Source organism: Ctenocephalides felis, unplaced genomic scaffold, assembly GCF_003426905.1.
Source record: "Ctenocephalides felis isolate EL2017-DRISC unplaced genomic scaffold, ASM342690v1 CF-g0.4_SCAFFOLD_01604, whole genome shotgun sequence".
In the NCBI taxonomy this organism is placed as follows: domain Eukaryota; kingdom Metazoa; phylum Arthropoda; class Insecta; order Siphonaptera; family Pulicidae; genus Ctenocephalides; species Ctenocephalides felis.
This window is the reverse complement of record NW_020537758.1, coordinates 24,908,095-24,926,822: the sequence shown is the minus strand read 5'-3', so window position 1 is coordinate 24,926,822 and position 18,728 is coordinate 24,908,095. Positions and strand designations below refer to the sequence as shown.

The 18,728-nt window shown below is 27.9% G+C and overlaps 3 protein-coding genes across 3 annotated transcripts in view; 2 read left to right on the top strand and 1 right to left on the bottom strand.

Moving 5' to 3' along the window:
• Positions 1-925: 925 nt before the first annotated feature.
• LOC113372561 (tetratricopeptide repeat protein 36) lies at positions 926-3,636 on the bottom strand. The gene is made up of 4 exons (XM_026612909.1): positions 3,468-3,636; positions 1,647-1,838; positions 1,076-1,248; positions 926-1,005 (listed from the first exon to the last, which is right to left on the bottom strand). Exons 1-4 carry the CDS (start codon positions 3,580-3,582, stop codon positions 934-936), a joined length of 552 nt encoding a protein of 183 aa, XP_026468694.1. The 5' UTR covers positions 3,583-3,636; the 3' UTR covers positions 926-933.
• Positions 3,637-5,209: 1,573 nt separating this feature from the next.
• On the top strand, positions 5,210-8,421 carry LOC113372554 (solute carrier family 17 member 9). The gene is made up of 8 exons (XM_026612896.1): positions 5,210-5,403; positions 5,806-5,977; positions 6,057-6,230; positions 6,608-6,782; positions 7,434-7,675; positions 7,787-8,003; positions 8,067-8,174; positions 8,282-8,421. Exons 1-8 carry the CDS (start codon positions 5,336-5,338, stop codon positions 8,419-8,421), a joined length of 1,296 nt encoding a protein of 431 aa, XP_026468681.1. The 5' UTR covers positions 5,210-5,335.
• A 2,424-nt stretch (positions 8,422-10,845) lies between these two features.
• The window catches only part of LOC113372557 (tropomyosin-1), a 48,741-nt gene continuing 40,858 nt past the window's right edge, over positions 10,846-18,728 (top strand). The window contains exons 1-2 of the mRNA XM_026612903.1: positions 10,846-10,971; positions 11,724-11,850. Of these exons, the coding sequence (XP_026468688.1) occupies positions 11,829-11,850 (22 nt within the window). The 5' untranslated portion in view covers positions 10,846-10,971; positions 11,724-11,828. The remainder of the gene's footprint in view (positions 10,972-11,723; positions 11,851-18,728) is intronic.

Genomic DNA, 18,728 nt, shown 5'->3' with positions numbered 1-18,728 from the left:
ATATGACCTTTATCATACAAAATGCCTTTTGCCGCCTTAACGAATAGAACAGCTGCATCGTTTTGTGTTGTCCTTTTGTATTTTATTTATTTAATCATAAAGATTTTTTTATGACAGAAACTTTAATTAAATTTGAAGAAAATTCAATCTTCATCAAAACGCTGGTAATATTTTAATCCACTTTGCATTCTTGTTTAACATGTTTTAACACACAATCATATATGATAAAAATATTCTTCTTTTATTATCCAGACCAGGGATTTATGATACGCTTCTATTAATATTGGCAAATAAGTATAGCATATTTCATATGGAGCTTTGTTCCCACCATGACCTGATAGGTCAAAATACTTTTAATATAAAGTATTTCAAGCACGTTGCAAATTATATGGCTTCATAATCACTTCATATCATTGCCCTTTAATGCGATTACAGTCTGCTTTTGGAGTATAGATTTTAGAATCCCATTAAGCTGAAACTTAATTTTTAACATATATAAAAATTATATACCCAAATGACGTTCAAAAAAATCTTCATAAGAAAACAATTTATAATCCTTAAAATCAATGGAGTAACAAGTTTTTAGTCACTGTTGATGGATAAGGCTAACATTATTCAACTTGTCCAGAGGAATTCTAACAATTCTACTTTTTTATTGAATACTTAAAAAATATTTGAAATAAAATATTTATTAGAACGCTCTGAATTAAAATCAATGAAATAACGATACGAAATTCAATTAAATTATTTTATTTTGCTATAATACACTCTCAATACTGCGATATAATATATTGATACAATACCTGTGTATTTTATTCTTCTTATTATAACATGTTTAAGTACCTTATATTTAGTACACCTTAATTACAAATATATCACTGTAGACAATTTCTAAACATAAAATCATATTTACACAATAATTTTTTTTATCTATTATTTTAATTTGGCAAAAACTTCTCCCAACATTTGATTACATAAAGCAGCATAAGGATTCATTTCCACTAACTGAAACAGAAGCACAATTAAAATCTTTTTTTATCCAGATAGCAATAAATTGCTAAAAATTATTATTCACCTGATTTTTTGCAAAGGTGGAGCCTAAGCTTGCGGCTTTGTTGAAATCTTCCCGAGCTAAATCGTCTTCACCAGTTTTTCTGTACAGGAGGCCCCGTTGACATAAAGCCTGCACACCAGATCTTCCTTTTCCGGAGCTGAGGTTCACAGCCATAGTTAAATCCGACAAAGCATCTAGAGGAATGGAAAATGTTTTGATTATAATTTGAATTTAAAATCTTAAAATGAATTTTAATTAACTATGTTGATATATACTAAACAGAAACACTTTTAATATGCAAAACTTTACAAAACCTATATGGGGTGAAGAGGGACTAAAATAACATGTACATTTCTGTAAGCTTCAAGATATTTTGGATAATATTTTATAGTATTTAATATTTGTTTAAGCATCAAGATATTTGGGATAATATTTTATGGTTATATCAAATATCCACTATCATTTACATGCACATATATATGGGAATATTTAATCGTTTTACCCATAAATTTTTAAAAACCAACAAATTCTTTGATATTTCTATTATCCATATGTGTCTGAATTATATGCAACCGTAAAAACTTTCGTGTACCTTGGTCTCGTCCCGCCAGCCTGTGAACTTGTGCGCGATTGTTGTAACCTGAAGGACGACCGGGCAGCAGGTCTATCGCGCGGTCCACCACGGTCAGCGCGGCTGCCAAATCCCCGGCTTCGGCCAAACGGACAGCTTCAGCTTCCAAGGCTCGTGCGTCGTTCAAAAATGGTGTTTGCGGGTCTTCTTGATCTAAAATATTCATAAAATTAAATTATATATATATATATATATATATATATATATATATATATATATATATATATATATATATATATATATATATTAGGGTGGTCCTTAAAATGGTCATTTTCGAATTTCCTTGCTCCCAGGGGCTCAAATGGTTCCAAATTGATAAAAAACAATTCTCTGAAAGTTTTAGCTCTTAATATTAACTTTTAGATAGAGCGCAATTCAATCAAAGTTTGTATGGAAAGAGCATGAAACAATTTTTGAAAATTTAAAAAAAATGTTTTAGGTATAACTTAGCGACAAATGAATGAGTTTTATTCATTCATTTGTTCGCTAAATTACATTTAAAAAACATTTTTAAAATTTTTGAAAATTTTTCCATGCTATTTCCATACAAAATTTTGATTGAATTGCGCTCTATCTAAACGTTAATATTAAGAGCTAAAACTTTCAGAGAATTGTTTTTTATCTATTTGGAACCATTTGAGCCCCTGGGAGCAAGGAAATTCGAAAATGACCATTTTAAGGACCACCCTAATATATATATATATATATATATATATATATATATATTTAAAATAAATAAGTTTGACAAACATTTATCTAGTTATTAAAAATTAAACTAAATATTCTAAATTTCTTCTATTTTATGCTGAAAAACACTACAATTTACCAGTTATACACATGTTATTCGGTAACATATTAATTTTTTTTCAAATTTAATATATGATTATTTCAATTTAGTATTTTGTTCATTAGAGGCCGTTCAAGTATTATGTAAGCACTATAGGGGCGCGGTAGGGTTGTTGATTTGCTTATTTTGAGTTGACATGGGGGGCAGGAGAGTCTGGATGATGATTACGTCATAGGTTGTATTTTTATTTTTTTACATTAATTGCAAAAATGTTTACGTAAGCATGGGGGTAGGGGGTAAGAGCTTTGCTCACTTTTGCTGACAAGGGGGATGGGGGGGGGGGGTAAATAATTGTAATAAATCTGCTTACGTAATACTTGAACGTTATAATTTCTAAGCATTAAAATCATATTCTCACAAATATTTTTTTATCTATTATTCGATCCCTTTATGCACGTAATTTGTTCAAATAGTTTATGTGATATGATTTCTATATTTTATTTCTTATTTTTATTTTTTGTGTAATCCATTATTTATAATGTTGATAATTTTGTAAATTTTAAATTGCATTCTATAATTTCTTTAACATTAGTTAATCTATTATACGCAAAGTATCATACTTTTTATGGTTCATTTTATAAATTTTATATATTATAATTTTTATAGTATGGATTCATGGAATTTATTAATGTAACAAGTATTAATGTATCTAATAACAAGTATTAAAGTTAAAAACAGTTAGTTATCAAAAAATTATATTTTTATGAAAATGTTTGTTTATAAAACAAACTCTTTCTTAATTTTACCAGTTTTATTTTATTTTTGCTTATTAATATTTTTTGTTCATACTTGTATGTTTCGTATCATAATAAATTATACAATATCAAAAAATTTGATCATCCTGGAACACTAAATTTTTACTAGTATATTGTAAGCATATTGAACCAGCGTTTTATTAGCTATAATATGTATCAAATATTGATTATATTCTTTACCTTCTAATAATTCTGGAATATCTTCCTCGAATGCGTTTTCTCCTAATGGTTGAGACGGATTAAATATACTATTTAACACAGCACGATCATTTTCGCTCAAGTTTAAAGAAGGCATTTTTTACAACAATCAAAATGAATAATCTTGAGAAAGTTATCAAAGCCGAAGCCACTCAATAACTGACACGCAAATTGTTTCGGAAAAATATCGGATTGAAACGACATCAAAACTTGTTAATCCACATGTTGCGTTAGAACCTAATTATGCAAATAACTGGATTCCGGAATTACTAGATTTTAAATGCAAGATAAAATCAATAATAAGCGAAGCAGGTAGTACATTTTATAGATTATTTATTATTGACTTTTGTAAAAGTTGTAAGTATGTATTTGGATAAAAGCAAAAATAATATTTTGAGAATATACAATTATCCCATATATATTATTTTATAAGATGCATTTAGATAGATTTACTAAAAAATTATAAAAATATCAAGAAAATCGTGTAAAGTAGAATAAAATTCGAAAGATGTTATAAAATATTTAATTTTTAAAACAGTTCTTTTGAAAAGCTATATTATTTACATCCAATAGTGTATCAAGCTTCCCAAAGTGATTCTATACAATGTATATAAAATCATAGATAAGAAAATAATAAGAATTTAATAATATATTCATATGATTGATTCTTTTATCATTATAATTATATTATTTATTAGACAATTTATTAAAATTTGTTATTCGATTTAGAATTTTTATATTCTTATTTCTGGACTTGTCTATCGTACTGGATAACTTCAGGTATATTGAAGTACTTGAAGTTATCCGCAGGTTCAGTTCCAAGTTGGTCTTAGGCATACCTTTCTTTTAACCATGGTCTTAGGGTTGAGAAAATGATTGGAAATAATAATATATTTATATAGTTGATTTGTATTTCTTATAATAATCTTCTTTCAGCGATTCATCAAGTTTTGTAATTCTGTTTCGATTTTTATGAACTACTTTTTATTTTCTCATTTATTGACTTGTCTCTCTACTGGATAACTTCAAGTATGTTGAAGTACTTGAAGCATATTGAAACATGGATAATGAAATGATTAGAATATAAATATATATTCATATAGTTGATCTGTATTCTTTATAGTATTCGTTTTTAGACAATTCATTAAGTTTTGTAATTTTGTTTCGATTTTTATGGACTACTTTTTATTTTCTTATCTATGACTTGTCTTTCGTCCTGGATAACTTCAAGTACATTGAAGTGCTTGAAGTTAGTTCAAAGTTGTTCAAAGAAGTCAGTTCAAAGTTATTCTCAGGGTTGATCCTGGACGATATATATAGAATTGTATAGAATCATAGAATCATATATAAGGAAATGATCAGAATATAACAATATATTTATATGGTTGATCTGTATTCCTTATAATATTCATTTTTCAACAATTCACTAATTTTTTTAATTTTGTTTCGACTTTTGTGAATTTCAGATACAATAGGGAACAAAATCTTAGATTTATTGAAATCTATCTTATTATTAGATTATTCAAAACGGAAATTTACTAACGAAAATATAGTTCAATAAAATTAACCGTTAAATAACGATAATGGTTTAAATTCTGTCTTCGACTCTATCTCGGAATTCCACCTTGTGCAACTAGATGTAGTGTGTGTTGAATTCTACAAATGTCAAAATGCCAACGTTTCAGTATTTACTTATCAATATTTATATTTTTAATTCTGTGTTAATAAAACATTACGATTATCAACCAAGCATGTTACATTAGATTTAGTAGTCTGCAGATATTTCTAATGTATAATCAAGCAGAAATGACATTTTCAAATAAAATTAATTTTGGTTACATCTTTTAGTAATGGAGCAAAAATTAAAATATTCTTTATTAGCCAAAGATGTTTCGGATGATAGTAATATATGGACTAGGTAAATAGACTAATTAAAATAAACTAATTGCAGTTGCTATCACTACTTTGTACTCAATTAACTAATTTGCATAGTAATTATATATTTGTAATTCTGAAGTTGTCATAGATAAATTTTGTATATAATAATAGTGTTCACATTTTTATTTAATTTGTTTTATAATCATGAATTTTTAAGAACTATTAAAAAACTTGTTCATTTTGTTAAATGGTTTCTGTTCTATAATATCTGACAGATTAATATTGTGCAATATCTTGTAAAAGTATGTAAATGTGGACACAAATTTAACAATCATAAAATATACAAATAATTAAGTCCACTAAAGAATAAATTTGCAATTCAAATGATTTTTTTTGGATTTTGTTACTTTGATATAACACTAATTACATATATCTCTTTCAGGAATGAGAAACGAATATGGTTTGTCACGCTGCTTTTGGGCACATCGGCTTTGTATTCAACAAGAACAACAATGCCACTTTTGATGCCAGCTGTAGCTTCAGAAAGAAAATGGACGAAAACAGATTCGGGCACGGTTCTTAGTTCCTTTTTTTGGGGATACACCTTAACTCAAGTCAGAAGCTATTTATAAAATATTTCTTTTGTCTGTATTTGTAATAAGGATAATACATAAATAATTTTGTTCCATTTAGGTATTAGGCGGGTATTTATCTGATAGACTAGGGGGCCAAAGAGTGATTTTAACTGCTGCAATAGGATGGTCTTTAATTACATTATGGATGCCTCAACTTATTTGGTTAATAAAAGATGCATCATTATCTGTATATTTCATAGTAGCAATTCGTGTATTAAATGGAGCTTTTCAGGTAACTTAATAGACTATTTTATATAAATACCGAAGTATGAAAAATGTTGAAAAAGTTTCAAATGTTTGCATCAATATTAAGTACTAAAGTGCTGTTATTAAATTGAATTATTTTTTTGGCCGTTTTTCACTAACAAATTTATATGAGATTGCTTTTAATAATATAATAATGAAATATAAAATTTGTATTTAGTATATACAAATCTTATACTTCTTTATTCTACAAATAAGAATTAATTTAATAATTAAGTCAAAAGTATTTATTTGTATAGTAGATTAAACATGCAAACCCTTTTCTTAATTTGTGCTTATAACTATCATTTCAAACAATAACATTTAATATGATTTGTGTTATACTAAACTTGCATTTCAATTAAGGGTGTGCATTTTCCAAGTATGATAAGTTTAACTAGCCAACGTCTCCCTGAATCAGAAAGGGCTAGTTATTTTAGTACTTTAACAGTGGGATCCGCGCTTGGTACTCTACTGACAGGATCTTTAGGTTCTTTTCTTCTAGATTATTTTGGATGGCCTTCCGTTTTCCACATAATAGGTAAGGTATAACAAAATCTTAATTTTTTGTTTTTTTTTTTACTATTTATATAACTTTATTGAAATATTATTTATTCAGATTTTTTTTTATAAGTGATGCATGGATTTATTAAATTTCTTTAATATTAAATATTATTTTTATCAGGGCTTTATTACAGCATGCAAAGTGCTTTGAAGTTTATTTTGAATATCTTAATAGTGTGATAACATTGTTTGAATTTGTAAACATGAAAACATAACAGTTCTAAAAACAATATATACTGATAAGGTTTTCTGCACAATCTTTATCAACAAATTCAATCATTTGCTATTGTAAATAGTAAAATAAACATAAATTACTTCTGAATAATACACTCTCAGTCAATTGGTAATTATCATCTAGATTTAAATATATAGCATGCTATTAATCTCAAATTGTAGATTAATTATTTTTCCATATTTATTTACAATTCTGAAAATAAAAAACAGTTTTTTTATGCTTATTTTCTTTGTTTATATGAATCTATTAATATTAATGATTAATTATTGTTAAAGTAAGCATAATTATTAATTAGGTGTTATTATTTATAAAATTTACATTCTCTATTACAATTGTATAGATTATGTTATAGCCTAGCGAATCTTTTTTTTTAGACCTTTTTCTATATTTCAGGATTTTTAGGAGTTTGTTGGGCACTAGGATTGAGATATTTAATAATTTCTTCTAATCATAATGTCGTTTTATCAGTGCCTCGGCAATTGTCTAGGCAAAAACCTACAGTACCTTGGTTGACTTTAATGTCAAAATTATCATTCTGGGCATGTGTTATTGGGCACGCATGTCAGACCAATTGTTTTTTTGTTTTATTATCTTGGATGCCCACTTATTTTCATGATACATTCCCAGATGCAAAGGTAATGTAAATTAATCTTCTAGTTAATTTTATTTTAGTTTGATAATTTTGTTATTATGATTCTTGTTTATTACATTTGAACATTAAGTATATTATATTTATATTTTTTTAGGGCTGGGTTGTAAATATGGTACCCTGGTTATCACTGGTGCCTTGTACAGTACTAGCACGGGCTTTATCAGAGTATTTGATAAATCGAGGGACGTCCCTTTCGTACGTTAGAAAAATAATTCAAAGTCTGTGTTTTGTATGTGAAGTTTTAGGATTGTATTTTTTATCAGGATCTAAAACATTTTATGAAGCACTATTTTGGATGGTCATTATAATTGGTAAATTTACCTTAAAACATGCCTGTACTTCTTTATATATGAATTGTATTCTTTTTTAAATAGGTGGCACAGGTTTTCATAATAATGGAATAACTGTTAATCCTCAAGATTTAGCACCATCACATGCTGGTAGTGTTTTTGGTCTCATGAATACTGTTGGTTCAGTTCCAGGTTAGTATTATTGTTATCCATAAATATATATAAACTTTTATATAGAAAAAGCAATTTATTCAAAGCTAATAACGAGATTTGACTTTAGCTTTCTGTTAAATTTGTAGGTTTTTTAGGGGTATATTTAGCGGGGCACATATTGGAAGTTACCCAAAGTTGGCCTGCTGTTTTCAATTTAACTGCAGCAATTAGTCTGTGTGGATGGTTGTTGTATTTAGTATTTGGAACTGCAAAAGCTATTGTGTGATATCATATTTTTCTAGTTACAATTATGAGAAACCAATTTTTAAGAATAGATTAATTGACTGTATAATTGACTCGAATCATATGTTATTTAAAAAGACATATTAAATGTATGATATAAACTATAATTTTTTTATTCATATAAATCATAAAATTCAAGATATGGGTTATTGTTATAATTATATTAAAGCAAATTAAACATTTCTAAAAACTAGGGTAAAAGCCTGATTCAAATTCTAACATTCATACAAATTTAATAAGCCTAAACTGCAGAAAATTATTGCTTTGTGCTCCAAAATATAGTTTAAAGTATTTGTGATGCAAATAATTATAAATACTATGTAATAACAATATGGAATAAATACAATCATAATATGGAATGAATACAATATATTCCCAGCTAAAGAATTACACATGTAAAGACCAACAGATAATTGATATTGCTAACAATAAGTTAGAAGAGGCATTAATCGCGTGGATACTTTTTAAGTTGAATAAAAAGCGGTTCGTGATCTGTTTTATTTTCTTTCCCGCAAAAATTTCTTATCAAAAGTCCATTGCACTTTAATATGGCTGTTTATAGTGCGTTTTGCGTGGGACAGGCGGGCTTCTTAAACTGGATATTATTCTTAAAAAGGCAAAGACTTGTTTCTAGAACTCAACGGACAAAACGCCCACGGGAACGCCGAACGAGTGCACTAACACACTTGCTCAGAGACTAAACTAAATAAATAGAAAATAATCTGTTTATAAGAATATATAAATGCAATCAAGATAATAAAAGATATAACAGAAATAATAAATATATAAAAGACAATAAATAATTTCAAAATTATTTGAAAAAAGTTGTATTTTAAAATATAGATCAAAAACATGGCTAAATTATAAAGTATTATTATCTAAAAACATAATATTTAAAAGTTGAAACTTTTAATTTATTTGAATTAATGATTAAGTAGAATATTGGTTTGATTTGTTTCATGAAATGTTTGATATGCATGTCCTCTTCTTTATAATATTAAAATATTAGACAATAATTTTATATCTACATCAACTTATGATACTGTTATTGTTTGTTTGGTTCAGTTTATTTTCTTTCTGAACTCAGAATTCATGAGCATTTTTTTTTTGTTCTTCTGGATTGTCTTTGAGACATTAGAATTATTATATAGGCTAGGGGCATTTAGATTCATTAAATGTAAAAATAATTCAGAATGAATTATAAAATGTTTTAAATTGCCTTAATGCAAGGCATCAAGACGATCAAATGACAGAAAAGGAATCAAATCCTTTTATATGTTGTAATTTTACTTTATAATCAGATGCATCATTAATCATAAAAAATTATTAATTTGACCTTCATCATTTTTGAAGTTTGTTTGACCGTCCAAGAATTTGGGTTTGCAAATTATTAGCCATTGGGTATCATAACGGATGAAACCTTTGCCATTTGCATGTGATTTGTGTTTTTTATAGATTTTTTTACAAAGAAAAAATTAGTTTGTGTTGTAAAAAATCTTTTTTTATATATTTTGCTTGGTTTATTTTTTTGTTATCCGTTATTTTTGTTGAAAGTTTAATAAATTTTTCAATTGTAATTTTTTAATTTTTTAGGATTATAATAATAATAACTAATAAATAATAATATAATATAATATAATAATAACTAATAAATAATATATAATAACTATGCAACCATATTTTTTACTAATTATTTATAAATTTCAAATATTCATTATATTATTAATTAAAAAACTATACAATTCTAGTTTTTTGCTCTGAGGAATAGTCAAACTAAGACTAGAAACGTATGCTAGTCTATTAATTTTTTTTTAGTAAACATAATTTATGTTTTCTTTTAATAACGGATAGATGCCCGTTAAAATAAGGCTTTTATGGATTACTTACTAATTTTATTTTATAAATATAGTATGCCACGAATACTATTGTTACTGATGAAGACTACCATGAGTAAAAAAAATTCCAAAACTGCATCCCAAAAAGGTAAAATCAAAAATTTCTAAAACTGCAATCCAAAAAAGTAAAATCAAAAATATCGAAAACTGCAACCTAAAAAAGTCAAATCAAAAATATCCAAAACTGCAACCTAAAAAAGTAAAATCAAAAATATCCAAACCTGCAACCCAAAAAAGTAAAATCAAAAATATCCAAAACTGCAACCTATAAAAAGTAAAGTAATCAATCTGCACAAACTTAACGCGAAAGTTCAAATACAATAAAATTTAGATTAATTTAAATTTAAACGAGCGGAACGGCCTTGCATTTTTGATGATTCATTCGATTCTGTTAAATTTTAATGATTTTATTTACTTCTTTTACAAATAACGAATCTTTGCACAATTTAACGTCCGAATTCAAACGGACCAATGGCGGGCTCGCATTCAACAGGCTTCTCGGCTTGTTTATAAACAACTCTCGTCGCTTTGTGCCTTGCACTGGCCGATGGCTTAGTCTTCTCCTCATTGCATTCGCAACAGTCTGTCAGTGAACAAGTAGTGTTGATTGTGGCTGCAGTTCCTTGATACATTTTGTGGTTAGTGTTTAGAATATAATTAATATATTAGAAATATAATTAGGAATATTGAATATACTTTATTTTGCGAATTATGTTAAGGTATTTCGATGTATGTACGATTTGTGTTTAGCGTGGCGTGATCCTTTGTCTTGGCCGATCGGATGGTTGTTTGAAATTCTTTTTTATGTCTAATGGAGTGACTAATTTCTTTGTAATAAACTTAAACATTTAGAGTACATTATAATCGTAAAAGCTTTTGTTATGCTACATGTTTTGTACGTATTATTTTTTATTTTGGAAATTTGCTTTAGTTGTCAAAGTACATCCATCGATTTTCATTAATGATTTTTTTGTATACACCAATTCTAGTAATATATTTATACTATGTTATTGTTTACATTTTCATTATTAGTATGAAAAACCTGTTGAAAATGTACCGAAGTTCTGTGTCTGTCTTTATTTGCTCGACTCAATTGATTAACGTTTATTACAAAGATATTTATTTTTTCACAATAACGTTGAATTCATGTTTTTTTTTGAAACTCGCAATAGTTATTGTAGGGTTTGATTATTGCTTCATTGAACGTTTTTTGCATTTTATATTTATCATACTAGTATCAACCTTTCAATGTTACATATTGTATGTTTAACTGCAGTTTCTAGCAAATTATTTTTAAGATAGTGCCTTCTAATGAAAAACTTGCATATTTATATAACTGATCATAACAAATCTTGTGTCTAGTCGATATAAAAATATTCTTTTATTACAGATTACGAGACATATTGTTCTTCAGTGAACCCCTATATTTTGCTTCAAGTGACCTTGGATTCGGATATAAACATCTGCCTGAGCAAAATTTCATTACTCTTCCAAAATGACTGAAGTCCAGACATCTCGTAAGTGATTTTTACATTTATATAATTGTATGTAAATGTATTTTTCTTATAAAAATGCGCAAAAATGATTTTGAGATATGTTTATTTCAAAATATGTCGTAAGATTTATGAATATTGTTGTGTCGTATCGTATCACACAATTCTTTTATTGTGTGTATGTTTCGTACAAATTCATTTGTGGAAGGATTACTTGCTGAACTGGTTTATTCAAAGGATCCGCGTTAGGTGGGGACACATTTTCAGTTTATTTGGCAAGATTTTTGATATACATTTTTATATTAATCATTTATACTTGCTGTACACATGCACACGCACGTATATTCTTATATATGTAATTTAAATTCTTCAAGTTATATTTTAGCTCGTTTAAACTTGCTTTAAAATATAGGTTCGAAATTACTATCCTTAACTAATCGACAATACAAATTAATATTAAGTAATTTGTATTTATTATTTATTTTTGGTACAGTCATAATTAATTCATAAGGGTAACAGTTACTTTATTCAGTGTTCTATAAATTTGTAGAATTTGTTCAAAATAATATAAAAGTATTAATCACTTTTATATTATTTTGCGAAAAGATGAATTTATTTCGACCCTGCTAAGTTTTCTATTGTCCCCTAATTCTTCGGTTGTAGTAACTAATTTTTACTCATTTTAAAATGCGCTTCCTTGTGGTTGGAGCTGTGGACCAACCTATGACAGCATGATGTCAAGCAGCAGAAATATTGGTTTTCACTTGAAAATACATATGGTTATGTGTTTACAAGTGAAAATAACCCTTACTATGCATTGCTGCATCAAAGTTTGAGATTGATTTGAGAAATTTTAATAATGAATAATGCATCATCGTTTGGGTTGCCATATATAAAAAGCCAAGTCGTTCAACAAATCAGTATAACAGCCCATATGCTCATTATGTACTGTTAGTTATATAATAATATTAACTTTAAACTGAGTTCTTATATAAAGTTTTATATAAAGTATAACAACGAATATTTATTATTTTTTATTATTCATTTATATTCTGTAAGTATTTATATTGTTAAGTATTTTTTCTTACCTGTCTTACATTGTTTTTAAGTTGTGCAACATCATCTTAAACATGCAATTCAAGCAGTTTAGTTTCCACGCACGATACTCTGAATTTTTTATTCGTAAATAATACAAAATCTGAACAGCAAAAAAATTTATTAAATGAAAGATTTGGTTTTATATTTTTTGCTGTTAAATTTTCTCATGGTTCATCGTCGGTGCACTTTCATCACACATGGTCCAAGTATGTTTCTCGGCATGTTCTTCAATTTGTGTATCTTCATTTTTTACGGTGAACCCATAAAGCTTTTTTTATAACTTTTTTATTCTCAACCAAAAGTACGGTTTTTCTTGTCGAAATATGCTATGCTCGCATTTTATTAGATATAAAATGTTTAATATATATAAAGTGAGTGTTAGCTTCTATGAGTTGTGGCATATTCTTAGAGTTTAATTCGATATTTTAAGTTCTCACCAATCATTAATAATTGAAATTGCTATTTGTAAAGCCCTAGTTTTAGTTTACAATTTTAAAACTTATTTGGCTATCCAATTTATCTTGAGGAAAAATTATTTAGCAATAATCTGAATAACTAAATTTGGAATCTAAGTAAAAACCTCAATTTTATTTTCTTGGTCGTTATTATCTATTTGCAGGTTGTTCACAGTGTTTAAGATATTCATTAATAATCATTAATTGGTTTTACAACCAGGAAATGTGTACCATTTATAATAATGAGCTATGCAATGTCTTATTTTATTGATGTTCGTCATGAAATTGCTTCCCAAATTGATTTTATAATTAAAAGCGTAACTATTTTATCGTGCCATGTTCTGTTGAATATCATAATTTCATTTAAATGTCGCGTGACTTATCTTCGACCAAAACGCATTCTTTTCATGTCTTTATTACATAAATGTTGCTTTTCAAAGAATAAATTAAAAGGAATTGGTTCTGTAACATCGTGTAGGAAACATGAAGTAATCTGAGAAATAGGAATATTGTTTCTTTTAGAAATTGGGTTAATATCGGATTGACCTAAAGGAATTTGATACGGTTCAAATTAAAGGAAAGTTGCAAAAACTTTTCTATGTGTGTAAGTAAATAATTCCTTACTAAAATCCATACTAATTGAGATATCATATGAAAAACATTATTAAACAATTTCGAAGTATCTGCTGGCCCGATTCTCACCAAAAACGAATCAGTATGATTTCCAACTGATATATTTTGAATGAGTGGTAAATTTTTCAAGTTGATTTGGGATTTTTTGCGAATAACTTGGGCGAGATTTTTTTTTGCATTTTTGCTAAATATATTATACATAATTATGTTAATTATATATATTTATATACTTTAAAATGTCGAGTGAACGTACTCTCAGCAAATCGGACTTTCGGGCGAAAACAAACTTCTTCGTGAAGTTAAAAATTTACATAGCATGAATTAATTTTTGTTAAATTAATTTATTCCATAACTTCTTGAACAAAATGAGTCACGTTTTCGCTTCGCTACTCATCCGAAACAAATACTGCATCCGAATCCTACAGACCTATAATTTGCGTCGTTAGTTATTACAAAACGTGATGTTTGTTTATCAAAACTTTCTTAAAATTATTACGAAAATCAGAGTTACTGTTGCCTTTATTACTCCATTGAATCTATAAAATCCATCCACATCACGAACGAGATTTTGCAAATTGAATTTGCAACAGCAATCTCGGATGCAAATTGAGTTCATGATCCTAATCCTTTTCGGTATGACTAAGATGAATAAAAAGTGAATTCGTTTTCTACTTTCAGTTTGACTTTTTATGATGGATTGATTAGATTATATTTTCTTTGATCATCCATCCAATCCAGTTTTTGATTGACCTATATTGGCACAATTTTCTAATCATATTAAAATTGAAATCCTCCGTAGACTACATTGTATTTATTTCATGCCACCTCAAATTTTTGTTAATAACAAGAATTAAGTTTATAACAAAAAAAAACTAGTTTTGATTTTGTGAAATGGCGTGAATGGTGTTGTAATTGTAATCTAAAACATGTTTTAACAAGCTGTCAATGTAATTTAATATTTTTGGCATGTAATTTAATCCTAAATGGGAAGGCACAAGTGGTTTCTTGTACACTGTACAGTTAGAATCGTAACGAGTTTTTTATTTGTACTGTTTTGTATTCTGATGCAACGCTGTTTATGCAAACTGAGACTTTTACATGAACTACATAAGTAAGATATAAATATTACTGACACTTATTTTTTCAACAATACATTAATTAAAATTTTCATCATAATTGAATTTAGCAAGCAATAATATAAGATTTTATCAGAAAAAAAACTTTTATTTTTCAATAAGTTTGAGAATATATTACATATAATTTATGTATATCCAGTAATCTTAATTTGTCGATTTACAACGTGTTCAATATAAAGGAGTATTAGCTGAAATTTTGTTATACGTTCAAAAATATAATGATCCCGTTAATAACACGCATTATGTGTCATCAAATAGAACAATGGCTTTATAAATATCGCATCATGTATCTATAATCTACTACGCATTTTGCACGAAAGTACAATGATCGTTTTGTCCGAGCTGCATACAAACTTTTGCTGATAACAACAATACCGTGTGGTGTCATTTTAGCACGATAACAACGCATTGTTCTTTAGGAAGTCTTCAAAAGAATGATAAACTTTCTGCTTTTGATAGATAACAAGCACTATTATCTTGATTGTTTTATTGTATCAAATTGTTGAACGTTTTATAAACAACAACGAAACTTGTACCGGTTGTTTAATTGCTAACAGCTATTCGGCGCATTATTAGAATTTACAAACTTCCGGAAGAAGTTTGTGTTCGTTAGCAATTTCAATTTACCAATTTAAAATTTTCTCAGCGTTTTATGAGACTGCATATTGATAAAGTTCTTTATCTTTCAGAACATTGCACGTGTTCAATTATATTTAAACTGCTTTTCAAAAATAACTAGCATTTTTAGTAAATTATAAAGATGAATTAAGTGTGCAATATTTTCTAATATTGTAAGGCCGCCATACATTGATTTATCACTCTTTACCCATAATATTAAGACGCTTATTCAAACATATTGGGAAGTTCATGGAATTTACTTTAAAGCAAAATATCACTTACACCTAGTTTATGTGATCACTTGAAGTTATTATTCTTACTGGTGCTTTGCTCGAGATGAGGTTCGTGGTATGGGAGTACCACATTTTATTTACTTATACCTTTTTCTTTATTCTTTTGTAGTTCACTTTTTATATTTTAAAATTTTGCTTTCATCGACTTTTAGTTCCCTGAATAAATATATATAAATACATCGTTTGATGTAAATGATGTTTCGTAAGTTGTCCGACATCTGTACATATGAATCCTTATTTTTGGAAGGTACAGTTTTTCCCAATCCAGGTTTCTTCAAAGTTCTTTTTGAAAATAACACTCAACAATTTGGCTAATTATTAAACGTACTTTATAATTTTTGGGAAAAAAACATCTTTATTTTTTCATTTAAGTTATTTTATCTGTGAGTAGGATTTTTGATCCTAATGCCGGGTGTGAATATCTTAATAAGGGGGCGTCCATTAATCACGTGAGCTAGTTTTTAAGGATTTTTGGACCCCCCTCTCCCCCTTGGTGATACATGATGATATTCAAAATTACCCCCCTCCCTCACCAAACATCACGTGTATTTTTAGTTACGTGAAAAAACTAATTTTTTAGAATTTTTTTTTTGAGAATGTTTGAATATTTTTAAAAAAATCAGTTAAAAAATAAATGCACGTGATATCTTACTATACGCTCCCTCCCCCACGTGATATTTCGTGTTTTTTTGCCAAACCTCCCCTCCCCCTAAATACCTCACGTGATAAATGGACGCCCCCTAATACAACGCAATTTTATAAAGAATTGTAATAACATTTTGAGAATTTATAAAGATAGTTGCATAAAAATGTAGTTGGTTTATGTGATGAGATTATGCTTGCGAACATAGTAGAATAAATTCGCAAGAATACTTTACATTACCGCGTTTTGCATTTTTGCACATATTGTACGAAATTCCTATCTTATGGGCAAATTATCTTTTGATCATTTGAATACATTTCTTATGAAACTATTGATATATTCAAATATTTCGTTCCTTTAGTTGAATTTGTGTGTCGTATTCCGCACGGCGTAGCCTGATGTATCTAAATTCCCGACCCAGCATGGATATCACGTAGACGGTACCCGATCGTTCGATCCGCCGAGGGATCATCTGACAACGTTTGCGGGGTCATAGGTTTTCCATTCGGTCGAAAATGAAACTGTGTCCTCTCTCTCCTTTCTGCTAACATTTTCCTGGCATTTTTCCAACTTTGAATATACATAGTGCATGCACTTATATGTCCTATATGCGCACAAACATGTCATGCCCAACTTGCACCTCATTGATCGCAGCCGGCACTGGAAAGTTTTCAATGTTTGAATAATGTTCTTTGCAATTCAAACCATGTTGGAAGTAAGTTTTGACTATGTGAAATATGAACACGAGAGGGTTTTATATGTTAGGTATAATTATGTTTCCAATTCACTTCAAGGATTCTGCAATGCATATATCATATTGTATTGAAAATGTTCCCTGCTTGTACATTTAAAAAAAATAGTTAATGTACTAGAGTAGTGTTGCATCATTTCTCGTTGTTCTATAAACCTACAGGATACTGTTATAGAAGTTTCATATTCGTTTAAAGCTAATATAAATAAAAAATCTATGTTTTTTACCTGATTATTATAACATGACATGGTACGCTGTAGTTTCACAAATTATTATTTTGTAACATAGAAAAAAAAGTGTGCAAATTATTTTATTTTTGCGGAGAGTTTCTAAATTTATTTTCTACGAACTTCTCAGAGCTTCAGTTTTTTTAAACTGCAGGTATTCAGGGGTGAAAACTCATTCTTTTGTTGACGACATTATAAACCTTACATTTTTCAACGTCGAGTCTCAAAGAGCTGTCTATTTGGCAAGTTAATAAATAGTAGGATGTTTATATATTCTCGAAAAGTTTAAAATTCGGAATAGGGTTAAACATGACGAGATATTGATTTATTGCATTTATGAGCGATGCAGCAATACAATTGTAAGAGAATAATGTACTCTTCATGAGGACATAACAAGATTTGCTTTTCAATATTAATTTTCTTTCTATTAATTAGAAAAAATCATACTCATTTGCATCACTATATAAGATTTCAAAAAAAAAAGAATCTATTTAACTGATTCTGGGAAAAAATACAGATATAGGTAAATAAAGTATACATATATAGGTAAATGAAGAGTTTTATTACTTTTTGATTAGTAATATTAAACAATACTTTTTAAACATTTACATAATTTACTAATTCCTCTTTCAGTTATAATTCAAGGTTTCAGTTATAATTCAAGGCGCACTTATACTGTTCAAATCGATTATACGAAAAACATTCAAAATTAAACATTAAGGGGGTATTCTACTGTAGAATTTTGAAAAAATCGAAAATTTTTTTTTTCATATTCTCAAAGTTTAGTTATTCAAAAATATGTCATTAAAAGGATCTTTCAAAATTACTATTATTTCCTGAGATATAGCCGTTTTACATGGCCTCAGTTCGGGTCCGACTTGTCTCAAAACTTTGAACGCGTTTTTCTCGGAACTACATTTTTCGAGCTAGCGGTAAGGATATCTCCGTTTCTAATGAACCGATTTACTTCAAATTTGGAGAAGATCTTCCCTATACATCGCTTTATCGCGTGGACCTTGGCCAAAACTATAACTTTTCATTTAGTATT